This window comes from Cyprinus carpio, chromosome B1 (assembly GCF_018340385.1).
Source record: "Cyprinus carpio isolate SPL01 chromosome B1, ASM1834038v1, whole genome shotgun sequence".
In the NCBI taxonomy this organism is placed as follows: domain Eukaryota; kingdom Metazoa; phylum Chordata; class Actinopteri; order Cypriniformes; family Cyprinidae; genus Cyprinus; species Cyprinus carpio.
Window position 1 is genome coordinate 18205861 of NC_056597.1, and position 23993 is coordinate 18229853.

At 36.4% G+C, this 23993-nt stretch overlaps 1 protein-coding gene across 10 annotated transcripts in view; it reads left to right on the plus strand.

Moving 5' to 3' along the window:
- Positions 1-23993, plus strand: part of LOC109093772 (dystrophin-like) — a 101045-nt gene that overhangs the window by 7867 nt on the left and 69185 nt on the right. For all 10 annotated transcript variants that reach the window (XR_006153743.1, XM_042716851.1, XM_042716849.1 and 7 more), the window contains exons 2-20: positions 3115-3176; positions 3924-4016; positions 4975-5052; positions 5501-5593; positions 6728-6900; positions 7215-7333; positions 8113-8291; positions 8662-8796; positions 10842-11033; positions 16725-16906; positions 17021-17171; positions 17245-17364; positions 18171-18272; positions 18524-18631; positions 19713-19892; positions 20116-20288; positions 21238-21361; positions 21596-21683; positions 22032-22273. Coding sequence is in view for 9 of the 10 variants with exons in the window: in XM_042716851.1 (XP_042572785.1) it covers positions 3115-3176; positions 3924-4016; positions 4975-5052; positions 5501-5593; positions 6728-6900; positions 7215-7333; positions 8113-8291; positions 8662-8796; positions 10842-11033; positions 16725-16906; positions 17021-17171; positions 17245-17364; positions 18171-18272; positions 18524-18631; positions 19713-19892; positions 20116-20288; positions 21238-21361; positions 21596-21683; positions 22032-22273 (2594 nt within the window). In the remaining variant the exon portion in view is untranslated. The remainder of the gene's footprint in view (positions 1-3114; positions 3177-3923; positions 4017-4974; positions 5053-5500; positions 5594-6727; positions 6901-7214; positions 7334-8112; positions 8292-8661; positions 8797-10841; positions 11034-16724; positions 16907-17020; positions 17172-17244; positions 17365-18170; positions 18273-18523; positions 18632-19712; positions 19893-20115; positions 20289-21237; positions 21362-21595; positions 21684-22031; positions 22274-23993) is intronic.

Sequence of the window (23993 nt, forward strand, 5' to 3'; positions counted from 1 at the left end):
CGTAATGCATTGAGAGCGCTCTGCGAAAGACGTTATGTCAGCTAACCTACAATGTGTTTAATTTGGTTCCATCTAAATGAACTTAAAAATTCTGTCATAATTTACTCACCCTCAAGTCTTTTGAAACCCATTTCTTTCTTCCCTGGAACACAAAAGGAGTTATTTATAGCATAATGTCCTTCTGCTCTCTTCCATATAATGAAAGTGAATGTTGGCCACAGCTGTTTCTAACACAAAGTTATTGTATGGCTTCAGAAAACTTGAAATATAGCATGCATGTCATATGGACTACTTTTATGATAGTTTTATGGTGATAATTTTTGGTGCTTGACAGCACCTGATCACCATTCACTTTCAAACTATGGAGGAAAACAGCTCTGACGTTTTGCTTTAGTGTTAAAAAGAAAGACATGCACTTTTGGAAGGGTGAGTACATAATGACAGAATTTAAATTTTGGAGTGTTTTATGGTGCAGATTAGTTTTTGTTTAATAGCAAATGAGCCATCCAACCATCTAGAATTACAGCATATTAATGTGGTAATGAATTATGTCTTAAAGTTTAGGCATTCGATATTCAGTTTGTGAAGGGACACTGCGGGATGTCGTCTACCCTGTTGTGTTTTCAAACCTGAAGAAGGCAGAAATATAATTTCCCTGTCAAATCCTGAGCTTTTAAAAGCAGCTAATTTAGAGCTTTGTAGATCAATATCAATAATACTGTAAGATAATGTGAAGGTTTCCTTTGCAGCAAAAGACTTAGAGTAATCAGCTTTTCCTTTGTGCGGAGCTGCTGTATTCTGCACAGTTTGTCAAGGGGGTTGACAGCCTAATTGAAGCGGATTGTGGTAATCAAGTAAAGGAATGACTTTTGGCATTATGGAACATTAAGAGATATCTGATTTGTTCCAGAAATTATTGATCCACGATAAGAATAGTTCATAATTGGTGCTTTTTGCGGTGTTGAGATGCCTTTACAAGTCACCATTCTCTACAGTAAAGAGCTCAAATGAGCCTCGGACATGATAAATGGAAATGGAATGGCTTTCAGGAACCAAAAATGTGATCTGCATGGGATAGCAGAAACTATTGACCTTTTTATCTACCAATTTGGACTTCTTTCTAGTAATTCTGAGAATTGTAAAGGTGTAATTCTGAGAAGGAAAGTCAAAATTGAAAGATAAAATCTGGCAATTGTGAGAAGAAAAAAAAAGTCAGATAAAAGGAAATTACCTTTATTATTTTTATTTTGTGGTGGAAACAATAAAAATAGGATTGCAAGATGTAAACTCAGAATTCTGAGAAAATAAGTCAGAATTGGGGGGAAAAAACAAGCCGGATTTGAGGGGAAAAAAATCTGATTTACCTTGTTTTTTTGTTTTTGTTTTTTTTTCTCACGATTGCGGGTTTAAATCTTGCATTTCTGTATTTTTTTTCTCAATTTCTAGTTTATATTCTCACAATTCTGAGAAAAATTCACAGAATGGTATAGGAAAAAAATTTATTTGTCAAATACAAAGTCACAATTACCTTTTTTATCCTGTGACAGGAAAAAAAATTATAAAATAATAATATGATTAAAAATAATAATACAATTTGTAGAAAGAAAAGGTATGTGAAAACGTATTGTTAATACACATTATTTGTTTTCTTTTATTATATTTATAGTCTATTTAACAATATATTTTTAGATCTTTGGAACTGATTTAATCTTTTTCAGAGCTGTTTACTCTTCTGTCATATTATTACAGCAAAACCGTGTGAGAGCGTGTGTTATTGCGATTATAAGCATGGCATGGTGCATTCAGGCGTGAAACAAATCTGAGCCATGCTACTGTGATTATGCAGTCAGCTGAAGTGTAGGCTGACCAATGGGAACAATGAACTGAAACTACCCATTTCATGATGATTATTGCGATGGTGGCAAAAACAACTGGAAGCTTAAAATCAATTATGCATGAAAAAGCTGTCATCCACGCTGACTCTGGAAAGCTTGTGATTCACCACCCAGTGCTTTTTGTGTACAAGGAAATATCAAAACAATACTTACTCTTTCTTAACGATTCCATGGCTGTTCTGAAAGGTATTAAAGAGATAGTTGCCCAAACATGACACTGCTGCCAAATCAGCATGACTTGTTTTCTTGCGAGGAGCACAAAATGAGATATTTTGCAGAGCGTCCAAGCTGTTCTTTTCCAGTGAAAGTGGGTGGAGAGCAAGGACCACCTTTGCTAGATAACTCCTTTTGTGCTCCATGCCAAGATGAGAAGAGATGACAGAGTTTTCATTATAGGCATGAACTCTCGCTTTAATATCATCAGGGCCACTAGATAAGAATTAAACTTTTGTAATCAATCTCAAACTCACAGAGATCCGAATCAAAGTAATTGGAGAATATTAGAGCGGGGAACAACACAAGCTTTTAATGTGATATGAAAGCTAAATATTCTTTGTACTGATTGATTTTTAATGTTCCCAACACCCGACAATTCTTTCATTCTCTTTACGAATACAAGATTGGCTTTCTGGCATTTTATCAACAGTTGTCTTTATTTGTGGGCGGCTTTGAGTGAGGCAACCAAAAAGAGGACTTTTACAAACAAACAACTTACAATTGCTTGTTTGCAATTTAGTATCCTGTGTCTTAGAAATGAATAGGAATAATAGAGAAATTTCTAAGCAGGTTCTTTGGCTTTCCTGATCAATTTTTCACCCCACTCAGTCATTGTGTTTGTAAAGCTTGCCTGATCTAAACCCTCGGTCTCTCAGAAGTAATCTTCTTTTGAATGCCAGCTGACCATTGATCTGTATATACCCTCAAACCATTCTCAGGTCTTTCAGGGGCTTTTTGCTCATAGTCTCTTTGTATTTAACCTTCCTTATATCAAATGCCACAACAGAGTGAATGCGTCCCATTGATCACGGTGGACTTTATTCTTATTTGCCAGTAGCTACTTTAATCACTTATAGTTTCTTTGATGATGTTATGTAGCTGTAAAGCTTTACATTTCTTAATGACTACGATTTGTTTGATATTAGCTTTCTTTTTTTTAAATGAAATTTTAATAGTTTAACCTTAACTGGTTAGTATTGACAGTGTTCTCTCTCATTTTCAGATGAAAGAGAAGATGTTCAAAAGAAAACCTTCACGAAATGGATAAACTCACAGTTTGCTAAGGTATTTTTTTAATTGTGTTTTAAGGTAACACTGAAAGTTGGTAACCAAACATGATGACAGAATTGTAATTTTTGGTTGAACTATTCTTTTAATGTCATATAAAAAATGTTTAATCATGCAAAATTTGTTTTGATTAACCAATTAAGACAATCTTTAAACTGCGATTTTCAGTTACATCCTGGAATTGCATGTTATAGGTATACAAACTGAAATGTCGCTATTCATCCACCTACTACATGGTGGGCGGATGAGGAGATGTAAGGTAGACAGGCTTGATATCAAGGTTAAAAGTTAAGATTCACACTTACACATAGTCTTGATCTTGAGGTTAAAAGTTAAGATTGACACTCGCGCAAATTCTTGTCACTAACCTTTATCTATGTCAGGATGTGAGTGTGAATGTTTGAATGTTTGCTTTAGATTTTTTGACGTTTTGCGCTTCTAGGTGTTCTAGGTGCTTCAAAACAGAGGTTTCTGCGTTCTCTTTGTAACTCTGTTAGCGTCCTTTTACAGTGTGTTAACAGAGGAAGGACATCAGTTCTCTGTCCTTCAAACTGAAAGAGAAGTGGTTGCTTCAAAGGCAGAGCTTTGGGGAAAGAAAACTTAGAATGTATTTTTATTCTTTTTTTTTTTTTCATTTCAAAGAAGTTCCAAAACTAAAGGTCTCATCTTGTCATTCATATTTATTTTTGATAATATACACCCTCAAATACTCCACTTTTAAGTTAAGTTCTGTTTATTCTCCAGACAGGAAGACCCCCTATCGATGACCTCTTCACTGACCTGTGTGATGGCAGACGTCTTCTTGAACTCCTGGAGGGTCTGGTTGGCCATGAAATAGTAGGTCCAGCTTTAAATTTGAAATATGCATATTATGTTGATGCCAATAGCCTCGTGGTTAGTGTGTCAAAATATAGCGCAACTGCGTTCACGGCGACCCGAGTTCGATTCTCGTCTCGAGGTCCTTTGCAGATCCCACTCCCCTCTCTCCTCCCTGTACTTTCCTGTCGTCTCTCTACTGTCCTATCACAATAAAAGGCGTAAAAAGCCCATAAAATAACTTAAAAAAAAAAAAAAAGAAATATGCATATTACAAAATAAGCAATTAAAGGAATAGTTCACCCCAAAATGACACTTTTCATCATCATTTACTCATGAGTACAAAAGTAAAATTTGAATACAGTTTTCAATACAGTTACAATGAATGCTGAATAGGGATTTCATAATGGATAAAAAAAACATTAGACAAATATCAAAAATTGGTAAAGACATCTCATGCAATATATTTCAAATCTTCTGAAGTCAAACGATAGTTTTGAAAAAGAAACAGACCAAAATGTATGCACAAGCACATGTACATAAATTGGCTGTTAATTTAACCCCAAAATGTTGTATATATTTCACTTTGGTCTATTTCACAAACCAAAATGTATTTTATTTTATTACTGAATGAAAATGTAACATTTGCACTCCTGTAATATTCATTTTGTGGTTAAATTAACAGCCAATTTATGTGCATGTATGTGTTATGTATACTGTTACCATAGTAATTGCTGTTTTTGGTCATAACAGCCACCCTTTCATTAGGGTGACAGAATTTATATTTTGGGGTGAACTATCCCTTTAATTGGCTCTGAGAGGTGATATTATGAGATGCCTTTCATTGTTCTATTTTTATTAAGGAAAAGATACTCCTGGTTTCTAAGTGTTTGGACAAGGCTGAGTGCATAAATGGTTGAATTCATTTGCAATGGATTCTCAGAGTTCAGTTCTGATACAGTGTATTCCCCATTTGCAGGTTAAAGAACGTGGTTTCACTCGAGTGCACTCCCTCAACAATGTTAACAGGGCCCTGCAGATCCTTCAGAAGAACAATGTGAGCTAATTGTTTCAACTGGCTGTTTTACCGTTCACAGCTTTTGGAATTTCAATGTTTCGGTTGAGCTTTTTTAATAAATGCAAGACAAAACTATGCAGAAGCAAAATTTCCAGTTTGATAAGGTAATGGTACTTATCCATTTCACAGACATAAAAGCATTTTATGCTTGATAAAAAGTAGTGAAACAACCAGACAGCTTGAATATGTGTTTGAAGAACCAAATAAAAGCCAAGTAAGGTCGCAAATTATACAGTCTGGTTGAAGTCATTTTCCTGCAAATATCAAACTGCTGATATCTCAAACTGATGTGGCTGAAGTATCTAATCTTTGTCTTGTTTAAAGTCAACATATAATCAAAACTGACCTTGTTTACTGTCTTAATACATATCCCTGGTCATATAATGTACAATGAAGGATCTTACGTTCCCATCCACTCCATTTCTAGGTTGAGCTGGTGAACATTGGAGGAGCTGACATTGTAGATGGAAATCATAAACTGACCCTGGGGCTGATTTGGAGCATCATTCTCCACTGGCAGGTATGAGGGTTCAATAGAGTGAAATCAGACCCACAATCTTTCTGGTTTGCCTTCAAGGACAGTAGAGCACTAAAGGACCTTTATCATCCATTATGTTATTCTATCAGAGGTTTTATATGTAGCACATTTGTAGTGGACTGTCATGTGCTTATCTGTACAGGAACTCGTTTCCTCTGTTTTTTTCCTGCTCATCTGATAAGGTGGCCCTACTGTGGTTTATGTTCAGGGCTACTGATGTCATCTTCTTTTAGCTTGTGTTGGTGGTGGTTAAAGGAATAAGGGCATTTAAGACTCAGTCAGTAGTTTCTGCATTGAGATTCATTCAAAAAGTGCAACTATCATATTAATTTGCCATGGAATTTACATCATACTCCTAGGTATTTTTAAGTTTGCCATGGTGTTATTAAAATGCTACATAATGGAAATCTTTATACACTGTTAAAAATGTTGGGGTCATTAAGAGTTTTATTTAAAATAAATGTATATTTTTATTCAGCAAAGGTGCATTACATTGATCAAAAGTGAATGTAAAGACATTTATAATATTGGAAATATTTCTATTTTATATAAATGCTGTTCTTTTGAACATTCTATTTATCTAATATTACCCTGAAAAACTGTTTTAAAAATTGTTAATGAGCAGAAATGTTTGTTGAGCACCAAATCAGCATATTATAGTGATTTCTGAAGGATCACGTGACACTGAAGACTGGAGTAATAGCTTTGCCATTACAGGAATAAACTACATTTTAAAATATATTTCAAATAGAAAACAGTTAGGGTTTATATTGTAATAATATTTCTACTAATAATGATTTTATTGTATTTTTGTATCAAATAAAGGGGCTTCTTTCAAAACTCATACAGAACCCAAATATATTACCACATTCTTGTACCTGGTATTTACTCCTAGGCATTTCAAAGAATCCCATGGTATTACCTTGGTTCACATGCAGCCAGGATATTACCCTTGTACATATAGCATATGTACCATGTACTGAGTGTTATCACACATTTTTGTTGTGCTTATCCTGTTAATAAAATTGTAATCATAAAATCTGTCTGTAAATATTAGCTTCTTTATGAGGCCACTGTTCTGATAAATGTGTATATATCCTGTCCTTTGCCGTACAGGTTAAGGATGTGATGAAAGATGTCATGGCAGACCTACAGCAGACAAACAGTGAAAAGATTCTGTTAAGTTGGGTCAGGCAGTCTACTAAAAACTACAAAGACCTCAATGTGGTCAACTTCTCCAGCAGCTGGGCCGATGGTTTTGCCTTCAATGCTCTCATTCACAGCCACAGGTGTGTGGGGTTGTTATTTTTGGGTGCTTTTTTGAAAATCACCGAAATCGTTGGTTTCACGACTAATGAGATTGAAAATGAATGTCTTATATTCATTGGTCATAAACTGCATGGTTGAATACTGGCTTGGCCTAAAGCAATTTTTGAAGCTGATTATGGCTTATTGTTTTTCTATTTTTCTGTGTAGTTCATTTGGGTAATGAACCAGCTGTTTCGATCTGCTTTTAGCTATTTCAAGCATGTGCACAGATAAATAATGTAAGTTATTAACTATCCTATATTAATGGAATCATCTGCTTTGTCTTTTTTGCCAGGCCGGAACTGTTTAACTGGAGTGTGGTGGAGCAACAGGATAATGCCACTGAGAGACTGGATCACGCCTTCAACGTTGCGGAGAAGAGTTTAGGCATCGAACGACTGTTGGACCCTGAGGGTATGACCTCCTCCTTTCTTCTTCTCGCCCACATTAGGCTTTGAAGTTTTTCTGACTAATACAGACAGGGCTTTTTTAGTTTAGTTTTTTGGATGGGAGGAAACGTCTTGTTACATCAACATCTAAAACAGAATTTCATCACATAATTTATGCCATGGGGGTTTAACTCATAGATGAGCTTGTACCACTTATGACTGGTTCTCTATGGACAGATCCAAAAGAAAGCGATCTAATATACAGTATATGCATGATATTTCTTTCCTATGGATAAGTCCATAAAGAACATGTATGGATATATAATTTAAATAACAGTTATATGAACAATGCGGTTTAGGCAAAGAAATGTGTATTAGCATATTAGAATGATTTCTGAAGGATCATGTGACGCTGAAGACTGGTGTAATGATGCTGAAAATTCAGCTTTGCCATCACAAGAATAAATTACATTTTAAAATATTTTAAAATAGAAAGCAGTTATTTTAATTGTAAGAATATTTCACAATATTGCTGTTTTTACTGTATTTGTGATCAAATAAATGCAACCTTGGTAAGCATAAGAGATTTATTTCAAAACATTTTAAAAAAAATTTTATCAATCCTAAAATTAGTAGTACGCATACAACATTCTTTTAAATACAAAGGAAAGTTTGCAGGGATCTTCTGTTTCTCACATTCATCTAAGACTCTAATAATCTCACATATGTCTCCTCTAGGAGTTAGATTAATTAAGTCAATTAAGTCATTGCTGAACTCATGGGCATATCTTTTCGCCATCACAGATGTTGCTACAGCTCATCCAGATAAGAAATCCATCATTATGTACGTCACCTCCCTGTTCCAAGTGCTGCCCCATGGCGTGAGCATGGAGGCCATCCAAGAAGTGGAGACCCTCCCTCGAGCTACAGTAACCAAGGAGGAGCACTTCCTCTTTCAAACCCAACAGCGTTACTCCCAGCAGGTCAGAGGAACACACACTCATAGACACGCACAGTTTTGAACAGTGTGCAGTAATCGTAATGCATGGACCCATTATCTCTGGCGCCACATACGTCTAATATGAAAGCCTGAGACTTCTCTGGTTTCAAAATGTTTTCAGACGTTCTCAGGATGTCGAATGTACCTCTATCTCGTCAACACACTTTGCCAGCCGACATTGAATTATGTTTTGTAATTTGTGATCTAATTTTGCCTCTCTGCATTCCAACGTCCTCATCGTCCTTCTCACTGCCATATCCAGCTCGTTGCTCCATCACTCAACTCTCTTCAATATTTCCATCCATTTTTTGTTCGCTTATTTCAGTCTTTCTTGTCTTCTGTACCTCTCTTAGATTACAGTCAGTGTGGCCCAGAGTCGTGTCCGCAGCCCATCTCCCTCTTATAAGCCTCGATTCAAAAGCTATGCCTTCACTCAAGCTGCCTACGTCAAGACGCCTGAACAGCAGAGGAAGTTCCTCACCTCACAGGTTGGTCATTGTTGACTGCTGGTTTTCCATATCATTGCCAGGCATTGTAGTTTGTTTTTAGTGTACAACGACCTCAGACTGATATCAGTGTTGTTACACTTTAAAAAAGCTTGTTCCAAATGTATTGTAGTGGCCTGGCAGCCAACAAAACTGACAACAAAAAAAATGCCATAGATTTGCAATGAGGAAGGGACCTGAGGGATGTTTCAGAGACTTGGGTGTGGGCTTTTTTGACTTTAAGTATGAAACCATCCAGAACACCCTATCAACTGCACAGCACAACACACAAAAAACTAGCATTGTGAGCACCACTCACATTTTCTTTGGAAAATGTAATAATCTACTTTATTGTGTAGTATTTAAAAATACAAACATTGATTGAATATGACATTGTGTGTTCCTGAGATACTATATAAGGCAACTCTGTTTGAAGAAAATGTGAGTGGTGCTCCTGAAAACAGTGTTGTTATTTGTAACTTAAACTAAAACCATAAAAAATTGAGCATCGCTTTAGTTCAGGCAGGCCACATCAGTCAAACTTACATCAGCTGACAGTCAGCTGTTTCTGACATGTACCAATCCAGTTTTGACACCTATCACAGCAGTCTATTTAAATCCCTATTCAGCCTGGTTGCACACCACATCTAACTCCCCCTCTATCCCCAAATCATCTTGAACCTGTAATATAATCTGATATCTGTTTGTGATTTTATTTTATTTTTTCAGCTTCAATAAAAAATTACACTGTATTTTGCCCAGTTTACAACAAATTCATGTTAAACTGTGAACTGTAATATTTATGCATGATTACTGGATCTGTTCTGTTACCCGGGGGGGTTCGACTTGCTGCTCTCCCCACTCTGTTCAGGCATGGCTGCATGGACAGGTGCATGGAATTTGCCCAGAGCAGAACCATACAGCCCACACTAATTGTATGCAACATTATTATAATAAATATACATTTGACGAAAGTGGTCTTGACTGAATTTACATTTGGAGATAGAAATAAAGCTGAAAAAAATAAAAACATGAAGATAAAAACTAAACTGTAAAAAAAAAAAAAAATCCGTAACTGAAATAAATCTGTTTAATTTGAAGGACTAAAATTCTAAAAACTGAATAAAAAACCATATACTGTATATATATGTGTGTGTGTGTGTGTGTGTGTGTGTGTGTGTGTGTGTGTGTGTGTGTGTGTGTGTGTGTGTGTGTGTGTGTGAACTAAAAATATGACACTAAAAGGACATTCAAAATATTAATAAATAGTATATAAATAATACTAAAATAACACTGGTATAAAACTCTAGGGTGTTGTGGATGGCTGCCAAAACTTTGCTATGTGGTTGCGAAAGTATTCTGAGTGTTTTTTAACATATTGTTGTGGGTAGTTTCAGGTTGGTTAGTCACCCTAAAGATATTTTGGTCCCCAAGATATGACTCAAGTCTCTTCGTTACTGTCAGTCTATGGGATTTTTTTGCCTGGTCGGTCGGATTAAAATTGTAGGCTGAAGGTTGCTTAGAAAAAGCTCTTCTCGACAAGCTGTGTGATTTGAGTTTTTATTGTCCACGGCGCAAATAGTATGACAAGTTATATGCCGAATTTGAATACTTATTGTTAGGAATTTGTAGAAATATGAGCAATACCATAAGCACCACTAATAAACCTTGTGCTAAATCATAACTCAACACCATGAGGCCCCTCACAATCTTCAAATTCAATCTGAAAACACCCTGATATTATCAGTAAACCAGTGCATTTCACTCATGCACATAGGAGGACAGAGGGTATTTCCCAAAGCAGGGAAAGAAAATTAGAAGGCTAACTTTAAAGATCTCCCAGCTTTTGAGGATGAAACAGCCAGAACTCTATGGGCTTTAGCTACACGCGTGTGTGTGTACCCATGATTAGCCAACCACTTCTACCGCCTTATTGCTCTTATGCTCTTTAGGCAAGTCTTGATTTAATAACAAAAAACTCTATGTTTTTATTATTTTTAAATCCATACATCATCTAACCCATTTGTCTTTTGTCTCTCTGCCTGCAGTCTCCAGACAAGACCGATGAACTGCGACCGTCCCCCAGTCCCCTGCCACAGGGGCTAAATGAGCTGGAAAGCTACCAGAGTGCCCTGGAGGAGGTCCTGACCTGGCTGCTCTCCGCGGAGGACGGCTTGCAAGCACAGCCACCCATCTCCTCTGTTGTCGAAGAAGTCAAAGAGCAGTTTCACACCCATGAGGTAATTTGCTAGTTTGTGTTTTAAAGTTTTGAGGTGAAAGTAGATGAGCGTGTTGATGATTCTGCTGGCCTCAGGTCATATTTTTCTCAGTTGGTGATGTATTGTTTAAAATTTCCATTAATTTCCATTTTTTAATGTACCACTAGAACAATGATTAAAGTTTGATTTATATACTTATTAGAATATGTAACTGGATTTTGGCTGAAAAGTTGGCATGAAATGAAAGTTCACTGTTTTCAGATTAATTATTGATCTTATTGTAAACGATTCACTCAAGATTGTTTACATTATTTTTTTATTTTTTATTTTTTGCTCTTAATTATGATGTCATTTTTTGATCTTCCCGTAAAACAACTTCTTTCTGGTGACATATGTCTGACTCCTCCAATCATTTAGACTGCTAAAACCCCTCCCCTTTCTTAAAATCAACTTCAAGTTTAACCCTCTGGAGTCTAAGGATATTTTTGGGGCCTGGAGAAGTTTTGTCATGCCCTGACATTTGTGCTTTTTTCAGTTTCTTATAAATATCTAAATGGCTAAAGTCTAATCTCACTGTAATCAGCACAAACTGGGCTATAATAATATGTGAGCAGCATGTATGTACATGATTGTGTTTTTGAGAAAAAAAAAAAAATGTTATGCGTGGTTAGTTAAAAACTAAAAATGTTAAATCACTTGAATAAGGCAATAAAACACATACAGAACATTGCCTCCCGGGACTTTTGAGAACTGGAGCTTGTAGCCTAGAATTTTTCTTTCTAAATGATGTGAAAATCATCTTGTTTACTCACTCACAGAAAACAATATATTGATTTAAATTTTCTAAGACAGTTTTTGTTGGTAAAAGTCATATGCGAGTAGGCGTCAACTATCATGAATTCACACCTGAGAAGACAAAGGCCTGCATAATGAGCTGCATAATGATGAGCCATTCAGTCAGCTGTGTGACTGAGAGGGAAGAGTTACAAGAAAGAATGTAAGGACAAAATAAATGTTTATAATTTTATGTTTGTAGTTTATTTAGAATATATTTAATTATCCCACAACATAATTTAATATTCACTTGTGAGTGCAGTTGAACAGTTTATTAGGAACAATCAAAGCTGACTTTCAAAGCTGAATTTTTTGCATCATTACTCCAGTCACACAATCCTTCAGAAATCCTTTTAACAATCTTATTTTCTGCAAAAAAACAAAAAAACATTTATTGTTATCATTATTATTATTATTATTATTATTATTATTATTATTATTATTATTATTATTATTATTAATGTTGGTTTTATGGACAAAAAATAGTTTTTTAGGGGGGATAAATTGAAAGAACAGCATTGAATGGTACAAGCTTTTGAATGGTAAAGTAGTGTATATTGTTATTGAAACTTCATAATATTTCACTTGTTTATACATTTAGTCAGGAATTATAGTTTGGAAAAAGTCTTACTAGTAAAATGTTTACATGTTATGTGAAAACTAGTACAAGTATATAAATAAATAAAAAGAGACTTACTCATGTTTATGATCTCTGCTGAATAAAGTGCTTCATTCTTTTTTTCTGAGGAAATCCAAATCTCAAATCCTCAACCCACATCACATCTTTTTGGGGTGAATTATGTCTTATTCCTCTCATCGCGAAGCAAACAGTAAAATAAAAAAAACTTGTAGAACAATCTCGCTGCATTGTCTTCTGTTGTGTGGGCGTATTCAAGCCGCGCGCTTCAGTGAAACATTAGAATCTGAATAGCGCGCTCGGCGCGTGGGCGTGGTCGCATTAGAAGATAATGAAGGGAGACGTGAAAAATGGACATCGCGTTGTTTTCATATGGATTACTTTATTACAGAATATTTTATGTGTTTAGTATATGTTTGTGTATATGTTTAGTTTAAAAGTAGACATGTCAGGCTTTCTATAGATATCTCTCTCATGTCTCTTCGTTGAGTATTCACTGAGTTACAGTTCATTTTAATGACGCGTAAATGAAGATCAGCGCAGACCAAGGCTGCAGACAGCACTCCTTGTTTGTTATCTTTATTTTATAAGTGCACAAAGTTTTGTTGTTATTATGTCTGTATACTAAAAAAAGTAGACCCTTTACAGATTCGATTGATGTATTGCTCTTATTTGTACGATCAAAACTGGAAGTGTAATTGAAGTTCTTTTCGGGGTTATCAGGAGAAAATGCCTCAAAACGTGTATAGGCGTTAATCGACTTCAGAGGGTTAATTGAATCAACAACCAGTGGATAGAACCAAGAACACTACATTTATTACTTTTTCAGTAATTCGTTTTACTCTGATCTGTTGCTTATTTTGTTAAATTCAAGCTTTAATTTCATTAATTCTGCCTTCAGACATTGGAAAGATCCTTTTTAAAGATATGGGCACATGAACAGTTAACACAATTTTACACAATTGTGAAAACTCTTTGGACCATCTAAACTACGCTTCCAAATTTCCAAGTGTGAATCATGTGTGAGGAGGAAGCTATGGCTAAACTAGCTATATGTTTACTGTACAGTTTAGTTTGTTTAGTGTTTAGCATTTCGTAATAATATACATAATAATGCAGTGCTTCTACTGAATTGATAAATAATAAGCACAAGTAATAAAGTAGTTTTGTTCCTGCATTAAACAAGTTTCCTGTCTTTATCGGTTGGTGTGAAAGAGAGAAAGAAACATGAAATTTTTTCTGAAGTCGCACCAAAAATCACATGAATCCACATCATGTCTCAATTATGATGTCAGAGCTTATAAGTAGGATCTCTTCAGAAGGACTAGTACACAGAGTACACAAAATTGAATGCTCAAAGACAGTGTTGTCATTTCCTGTGTCTTTTAAGCATTTGCAGACTATAGAGATTCCCTTTAGAGGTGATCTAGGAATTGCTATGAAAGCTAGCTGTATTTGTTGTGATTTCATGAGCTTTAGCTGCCATATGGCAGTTTCGGATTCCTACATAAGCTCAGAGTCTTATGATACGACCTTTGCCCAAAGTTGAAGGCCATACAAAAAATATAAGTCCAGGCTGTCCTTTTACAGCTTTTGTTGAGCAATTTGTTTATTAAATAAAAAGTTAAGACTATTCTAAGCAACAGTTACACATTAGTTTTGTCTAAAAGACTTTTTCTATGTACACAAAAGGCCTATTTATCTCAAATATTGTTCACAAATCTGTTTAAATCTGTGTTAGTGAGCACTTCTATGCCGAGATAATCCATCCACCTCACAGGTGTGGCATATCAAGATACTGATTAGACAGCATGATTATTGCACAGGTGTGCCTTAGGCTGGCCACAATAAAAGGTCACTCTAAAATGTGCAGTTTTACTGTATTGGGGGGTCCAGGTGGGGGGAGGTGGTCCGAAAACCAGTCAGTATCTGGTGTGACACTATTTGCCTCACACAGTGCAACACATCTCCTTCGCATAGAGTTGATCAGGTTGTTGACTGTGGCCTGTGGAATGTTGGTCCACTCCTCTTCAATGGCTGTGCGAGGTTGCTGGATATTGGCAGGAACTGGAGCACGCTGTCGTATACGCCGATCCAGAGCATCCCAAACATGCTCAATGGGTGACATGTCTGGTGAGTATGCTGGCCATGCAAGAACTGGGATGTTTTCAGCTACCAGGAATTGTGTACAGATCCTTGCAACATGGGGCCGTGCATTATCATGCTGCAACATGATGTGATGGTCGTGGATGAATGGCACAACAATGGGCCTCAGGATCTCGTCACGGTATCTCTGTGCATTCAAAATGCCATCAATAAAATGCACCTGTGTTCATTGTTCATAACATATGCCTGCCCATTCCATAATCCCACCGCCACCAAGGGCCTCTCAATCCACAACGTTGACATCAGCAAACTGCTCACTCAGACGATGCCGTACATGCTGTCTGCCATCTGCCCTGTACAGTGAAAACCAGGATTCATCTGTGAAGAGAACACCTCTCCAAAGTGCCAGAAACCATCGAATGTGAGCATTTGCCCACACAAGTTGGTTACGACAACGAACTGCAGTCAGGTCGAGACCCTGATGAGGACGACGAGCATACAGATGAGCTTCCCTGAGACGATTTCTGACAGTTTGTGCAGAAATTCTTTGGTTATGCAAATCGGTTGTTGCAGCAGGTGTCCGGGTGGCTGGTCTTAGACTATCTTGGAGGTGAAGATGCTGGATGAGGAGGTCCTGGGCTGGTGTGGTTACACGTGGTCTGCGGTTGAGAGGCCGGTTGGATGTACTGCCAAATACTCTGAAACGCCTTTAGAAACAGCTTATGGTAGAGAAATGAACATTCAATTCATGGGCAACAGCTCTGGTGGGCATTCCTGCAGTCAGCATGCCAACTGCACGCTCCCTCAAAACTTGCGACATCTGTGGCATTGTGCTGTGTGATAAAACTGCACATTTTAGAGTGGCCCTAAAAATGACTCTTAACTCGTAACTTCCAATACATATAGATTTTGTGTATAAAATTAAATTTAAGTCTGTATTGTCCCAGAAATGCTCTTCAGTTGACACATCTATATATGTTTATTCAGTATCTGACATCTGGTCAATATATGACTGATGTTTTACACTTGTGTGAGACGTATAGGAATGGCTCTAAATTTGGACAGGTGACTAATTTCTTCAAAATAACTTTGAACCCAACGGGTGAAGGATGCTGTCTGAAAGTTTTGGAACTAAGATGTATTGTTCAAGAAGTTATGGGCTGCTGTTATTAATCCAGATCTTCATATGCCCCCTGTGTTTACAGTCTCTGAATAAATCCGATTTCTCCATTCGTGACAGATGGTAATTATAAGTGTTTCCCCTCAGTTTCATATTCCAGCATCTTTTAGAATGGTTGGTCTGGGAGTCAAAGGACCAAACTGTGCCTTGTGAGGGTGTGAATTGAAAAGTTATCTGGGGATATTAAATGACTAAGAGAATGGCATGATATAATGATTAAAAAAAAAACTAATTGAAGGAAGTGTTAAGGATGAAAACAGATGTACAAAGAGATTTTTTTAGATGACAGTGCAAAGAAACCGAGACGTTAAGAGTTCTTAAGCTATTTATTATATTGTATTATATTATAAGCATACTATTTATTTGCACATTTTTGTTTGTTGATAGATCTGCCATTTACAGTGTACATGTGTTTAATACATTTTTAAATATATATTTAAAATTGTAAACTACTGTTCCAAAGTTTAGGGTCATCAAAATTTTTAAAGTCTTTGAAAGGAGTATATAAGTGCTCTTAAATATTATAATGATTTTTAATATTTCTAATTCAATATACTTTAAAATGTAATTTATTCCTGTGATGGCAAAGCTACATTTTTATTTATTTTTTAGCATCATTACTCTACTCTTCAGTGTCACATTATCCTTCAAAAGTCATTCTAAAATGCTGATTTCGTGCTCAAGAAACATTTCTTATTATCAATGTTAAAAATAGTGATGATTAATATTTTTGTAGAAACAGTTATGCAATTTTCTTTGATGAATAGAAAGTTTAAAAGAAGAGCATTTTTTTTTTAAAATGAAAGTTTATTGTAATAATGTAAAAGACTTTACTGTCACTTTGGATCATTTTTTTTAATTGTTGGATCAATTGTTTTCTTTCAAAAAAAAAAAAAAAAAATTTAAAAAATCTTACTGATGTTTATCATATATATGTCTGTTTATGTCTGTCCAGGGCTACATGGTGGAGTTAACATCTCATCAGGGCAGCGTGGGCCGGGTTCTCAAAGCAGGAAGTGTGTTGTTGTCTGGAGGGCAGCTGACTGATGATGAAGAGAGGGAGGTGCGGGAACAGATGAATCTGCTCAACTCTCGCTGGGAACATCTGCGTGTGGCCAGTATGGAGAGACAGAGCAGGTGGTCACGTTTGCACAATAAGCCTTTAGCCAGGAATATAAACCTATCACTCTTTATAGAAAGACCTTTGCTATTTACAACGTTCATATAACTGATGTTTTGGAACATTTATAGGCTTCATGTGGTTTTGATGGACCTGCAGCACCAGCAGCTGAAGCAGCTCTCTGATTGGCTGGACACAACCGAAACTCGAATTAAAAGAATGGGAGCACAGCCTTTAGGACCCGAACTTGATGACATAAAGCGACAAATTGAAGAGCAAAAAGTATTTACTGTAATTTTTTGTGGTTTATTGATAAACAAAAAGCAAATAACTAAAGACATAATTGTCCCTACAGCTCTTACAGGAAGATCTGGAGCTGGAGCAAGTGCGAGTGAACTCTCTGACTCATATGGTGGTGGTAGTAGATGAGAACAGTGGTGATGGCGCCACCGCAGCCTTGGAGGAAAAACTGCAGGTAAATGTGGTCATTGATTTGCCCAAGCAGAACAGTGTTAGGCCCCGATCATACCGAATGCAATTTTTTAGTTTTTTTCTGAAAACGCGAGGTGCACTGCACTGCCTTTTTTTAGGTGACTTTTTAAAAAAAAGAGCAGTGTGCTGCATCTTTTATGTTGCTAGGCAACCACCAAATCGGCTGCCCTGTCAGTCTAATCAAAAGATTATAGCGTGAGCGGTCTAAAATCTTTGTTTTTTGCTGTTAAGTAAACTGAATCTAAATATTGAGAAAATCGCCTTTAATGTTGTCCAAATGAAGTACTTAGCAATGCATATTACTAATCAAAAATAAAATTTTGATATATTTACAGTAGAAAATTTACAAAATATCTTCATGGAACATTATCTTTACTTAATATCCTCATGATTTTTAGCATAAAAGTAAAATCAATCATTTTGGCCCATACAATATATTGCTGGCTAATTCTACAAAGATACCCATGTTACTTTTGACTGGTTTTGTGGTCCAGGGTCACAAGTAAGTGACATCAGCTTTTATACCACAGAGAGGCTCTTTCACACTTTATAATGTAACAGACAACCAAGTGTGGTTATAGAATGCGGTTGCCAATCCTGTAAATAACCAAAATGTGTCTGAATGAAACTTAATGAAACAATGGCCTGACAACCATAATCTGCTACTGTGACCTTTGTAACCATAACCACAGCCCTAAGGTCTGACCGGTTGTTTGGACCAAATAACTGTGTACAATGTTTTGTTTACTTGAATCGGTTTTCCACAAAACCCCCACTTTACTTACACAGAACCTTGGGGAACGATGGGCAGCGATCTGCAAATGGACTGAAGAGCGTTGGATCCTTCTTCAAAAGATCCTGCTGTGCTGGCAGCATTTCTCTGAGGAGCAGGTACTGAATCCTTCCAGACCGTGCTGAAAAAGCTTTTACAATGCATTTAGCGGCTCTCAAAATGCCTTTGGAATCCTGCCTGCTAAATGACTATAATGAGAGCATGTCTGGGGAAACATAAAGGTTTTGAAGACCTCTTTTCTCAAGAGAGACAGCGCGATAACATCACCAGTGCTCAAAAGAAACAGGAAAAGCAGCAGTGCAGAACACATCTCACAATCTTCCTTTAATCTGCTGTGCTTGTTTTATAGCTGCTGTTTGATTCTTGGCTGACTCAGAAGGAGGAGTTAGTGCAGACTATCCAAAGCAGCGGCACAAGTGACCCAAATGAAGTGGCCACCAACCTAAGGAAGCTTGCCGTAAGTGGCCACACATAATCCAAACTCACTGGCGCATCAAAGCCAACCCTACTTTGCATGATTAACAATCAAGTCCTGGTGGATAAAATCGAGTACTTTGAATTTTTTCCCTTGTTGAATATGCTGCATGACATGTAAAATTTTCATGTTACAGGAGTAAAATGGGTTTCGAATGACGTTTTATGTTGAAATCCTTTGTAATGGGTTTGAAATCAGGCCTTTTTAGTGATGCAACACAATTCCAAGCCAGCATTAGATATTATGTAGTTCTGTTTTTCAAAGTTCTCATTGGTTGGCTGACTTTGAAGGTATAGTCTAACCAAAAATAAAAATGTTGTCACAACTTGCTCCCCTTCATGTCGTTTCAAACTTGTACGACTTTCGTTTTTCTGTGGTGCAAGGTGTTTTGAAAAATGTTGGTAGCAAGATGGTTCTATAGACTTCTATAGTATAGACAAAAAATGAAATGGAGGCCCCTTTGTTACTATTGCTGTGTCAGACAAGCCATGGCGCTCTTACACCACACATTATGTTCTCACAAAGTGAAAAATACATTGTGGACCAAAGAGGAAACTGACAACACGCCGTCAGACAAGACAGAGCAGGTTACTTTTGCTTTAATATTTTTAAATTTTTCAAGAAATTCAAACTATAAATACCATTTTGTGGCTCTTTAATGTGTCGTGACAGATCGTGGTGGCGTCCGAGTTCAAGAGGCACGTGAACCGATCATCTCTTCCTCTTTATTAGTTGTAGTGCAAAATAAACATGGATGAACAACATAAGGTATCATGTTTCAACCGCAGAAAGATGTCAGTACACACCATTTTTCAAGTTCAAATCCACTGACGTTAATATACTCTTGTCAGCAAAAATGGCAGATTCTGCGTTATGATTGGTCAGATCACCTGTCAGTCAAACTCCCTGCGAAGGGTAAATTGTTTGGTTACCAACATTCTTCAAAATATCTTCTTCTGTTTTGTTCGGAATGACGTGAGGGTGGGTAAATGATGACAGAATTTCATGTTTGATCCGACTATTCCTTTAAGAATACATTTCAGAACTTAACTTTGTTCCTCAGATTTTAAAAGCAGACCTGGAGTTGAAAAGGCAAACCATGGACAAGCTTTGCTCCCTCGTTCAAGATCTGCTGACTAACATTAAGAGCAAAGAGGCCGCTGGGAAACTAGAGGCAAAGCTGGAGAGGTTTGCTCAGCGCTGGGACAAATTGGTACAGTCGCTTCATCTCACCAGCACCAAGGTGGTTATGCTAATGCCATTCCATTTACTGCGTCTCATCTTTTCCGCAATACTGTTCCATCTATTTCCATTTCTCTCAGAATTTGATATGGCTTCCTGCATTGCCGTGCCATCACTCAGAATAAATAAAGCGCTCTCACTGTATCTCACTCTCTTTCATATGCACTCGAGAATCAGACTTCTGTACATTTACACATGTGTCTTACAACTTCTGTCCCTCTTAGTTTTCAACTATTGTCACCACATCCCAGTCGGAGCTTACGCATACAACCATGGCAACTGTCACCAAGGTGACCACGAACCAGAAAAAGGTGGTGAAGCATACTAAGGAGGGCATGTCTACCCCTCCACCTCAGAAGAAGCGACAGATTGTCGCTGATTCAGAACTGCGGAAAAGGTGAGCTTATACACCTTGGTTTTGTCACAGGTCACTTAATGTGGAGGACCAATTTATGTCATCAATTTATGTTTTTTTTTTTTTATATTATTAATGGCACAAGTTAATGTGTTTTATCTTGAATAACAAACTGTATTTCAAGAGTGTTGAAATAGATTGTAAAACTAATTGTTAGAAAATAAAAAGGTAATAAATTTTGTGATGCTAATGCTTGCACAGTTCTTTTCCTGTGTTGATGTATTTCCAAATAAAACAGAAAGTTGTTATGGCATATACTGAAGGGCTTGTCTTTTTTTTTATTAACCAATTTATCAGTACACTAGCTAGTATGTAGATGGTGATAAAACCAATGGATAGCAACTAGGATTAGATTTAAGGGTAAATAATTGCTTCCAAACAGATCTTACTACATATGCTTATGAATATAAAACAGTTTTTCTAAAGCGTGGTTTGCACAATGTAATCTATTGGTCACTCAGTATGGCCGTTGTGTAATATAATGGACCCATTATGAAACATGTAATTCTTGACAAAAAATTATCACCACTTTTTCACATGACACAAAAACTTAATATTTGAAGTGAAATTTATCTTGTTTGTTATTCTATATTTCTCAAGGGATTTTTTTTGTTGTTGGGTTTTTTTTTTTTTTTTTTGTATTACATACAGTACAACATATTTGTTATAAAACAGGTCAGAGATACTGAGAATTTTTTTTTTTTTTTTTTTTAATTTTTAATTTTTTTGGGTGTGTCTAAATAAGCTCTTTTGCTTTTTTGGCCGCATGAGTTAAACTGCACTTTTGAGTTTAGAAATGATGGTGAAACATAAAGCCTGCAGTGAGGGGAAAATGCTAATCAATGCCCGAGTCCCAGCAATATTTAAATGACTAACAAACAAACAAGAATAACTAATTTGTTTTGCTGTTCTCTCATCAATTTCCCTGCAGATTTGATGTGGACTTCACTGAAATTCACAGTTTTATGACTCGGTCAGAGGCTGTTTTGCAAAATCCAGAGTTCTCAGTCTCCCGCAAGGAAGGCAGTGTGGCAGACCTCTATGAGAAAGTGCTGGTAGGGCTACATTAACGTTCATTTCATGTGTAGTGAACATATATTAGACTGCAAAATGTATTATATTACTTTTAGAAAGTTTTGAACTTGAATAATATATTAATATTAATTAATATCTTTTAATTGTTATATTTAATTTATGCAAAGTGTAAACTCAACTATTAGAAAACGTTAATGCTTTATAAAATGTGTTTCATTGGTGTTTACTGTGTGCATCTTTCAACATTTTTTGAGGCAATTGACAGGGAAAAAACAGAAAAGTTCAGAAAGTTACAAGAAGCCACTCGTTCAGCCCAAGCTTTGGTGGATCAGCTCACTAGCGGTATGCATGAATTCTAAGTGATTATTTTCATATGCACATTCATTTCAGTTCAAATGTTTTGTAAATGCCCCTTGATTTTCAATCAGTCTTGCATAATTCAAAACTTGCCCTTGTTGTCTCACACAAATATCCCCCATCTTATTTGGAAAGCAATAAGCTGCATTTTGCTGCTAGTTAAAGTAATAAAATCCTGCATAATGTCAGCTCTATTAATAATAGATAGAGATGTACATCGATGGGACGTTTCCCAGCTATTTTGAAAGTCTAAAGCCTTTGCCAGCTTAATTGCCTCAAATGCTGTTTCAATATGCATGAGTCTCATTTGTCCTAATGGATCTTTCTCTAAAGATGGTCAGAATTCCGAGGACATCCAGCAGGCGGCTCAGCAGTTACGTGCTCGATGGGTCGATTTCTGCTCTCTCCTGGCCGAAAGGCTGGCGTGGTTGGCCTACCAGACCAAAGTCCTGGCCTTCTACAATCTCTTCCAGCAATTGGAGCAGGCTGTGGGAACCGCTGAGAACTGGCTGAAGGTGCAATCGCCGCCAGCGTGCGAGCCAGAGCCTCTGAGGATTCAGCTGGAGCGTTGCAGGGTAACCACCAGTGTCTGTCCTCGTGCATGGGGTCTTGTTCCTTTGTGGATTTGTGTTTCAATGTGTGTCTGTTCTGTGTCCATATACAGGGCAAAGTCTGTCTTTTCCTGTGTCTGGCCAGGTAATGCCCTTTACCCGCTGCATGTGTTCATCTGATCTCATGCAAAAAAAAAAAAAAAAAAAAGAGAAAATGATGCATTCATGCAGGACATTTTATCATCCCCAACAAGACAAATAACCTTAAAAAAATGTCTTGATCTTTTGAGATAAAAGAGCTTGATTTACTTTGAAAACATGCTATAACTTTTAGAATCTCCTCCACAACCCTATATGCATGTTCTTCCAAAGGTTCCCAAGATTAGAAATTAGTTGATGTTTTTAACAAGGTCCCTGAAGGTTTTTTTTTTTTTTATGCACAACAACTACAACCACAGAAAATAGCAATAAATTTTATATATTAAATAATTGAATATACAATGTATATGTGTAATGTAAAATCTACTCACCCTTAGACCATATGAGATGTAGATAAGATCACTTGCTCACTTGACATCAGAATGAGAGTTTGAAAATCTGAGAAAAAAAAGATACACATCTAATCCACATCATTCTAACAATTAATGTCTTGTGAAGTGGAAACCAGTCTTTGTAAAAAAAAAAAAAAAAAAAAAAAAAAAACAACTATAATACTTTCTCCATTGGAAAAAGTAAATCCCCTGTTGTTCTTTGTATTTGTTTAGAACTGTTTTTACTTGTAAACGGTGCTTGATCTGTGCATATTTCTCTCCTGATTCAGAAAATACCTTCTTTGGAGAACGCAATTTTATGGATTAAGGACTCGTATTTTTAGCTGGAAGCAACGGTTTGAAGTTAAAAACACCTAATGATCGATTTGTTTCCTACAAACACAGTTTTTCACTTCACAAGATGTTAATTGATGGACTGGAGTTGTGTGGATTATTGTGATGTTTTTATCAGCTGTTTGAATGCTTATTCTGACGGCACCCATTCACTGCAGAGGATCCACTTGTGAGCAAGTGATGTAAATTGCTTGTAAATAAAACTCATCTACATCTTGGATGGCCTGAGGTTGAGTAAGCTTTCAGCAAATTTTCATTTTTGAGTGAATTATTTATTTGAAAATTGTTAACTACATTCTTCTATTTTAACAAGTAATTCTTATAAATTATTCTGGAAAAAAATAAAATCTGAGTTTATTCAAAGGCGTATTTTTAAAAAATAATTTGTCTTGTTTTTATTAAAAATAAGTGCATGAGATGGTAAAATGCTTAGTTATTGGTTCTGGGTTTTGCTGACGGGTCCAATATAGTTGCCTCTTTTCTTTTTTTCATTACATTTTGACAGGTTCACAAAAATAATTCTATCTTTCATGTCAAAAGATCAAGGAAAATCAATTTCTCTTAAAATGACCCCTTTGACGAGGACTCTGGCTGGCCTGGCTGGTGAATTTTAACTGCAGTTAGATTTTTATGTGATTTAGCTCTGATGATGGTACTTATATTGGGTGATTTAATTGAAAAAGGAACACATTTCCACTGTTTGATGGCTGTGGACTATGTTATGTGGGGTAGACGTGGCCTGTTAGATTAATGAATATGATATAACAGGCACAGAGACAAGTTGTGTGATTAAAAAAGTTTTGAGTGATCAAAGCTCTGCAGGTTTAAAGTCTTTCTTGCCTCTTTTATCCTTGAGTATA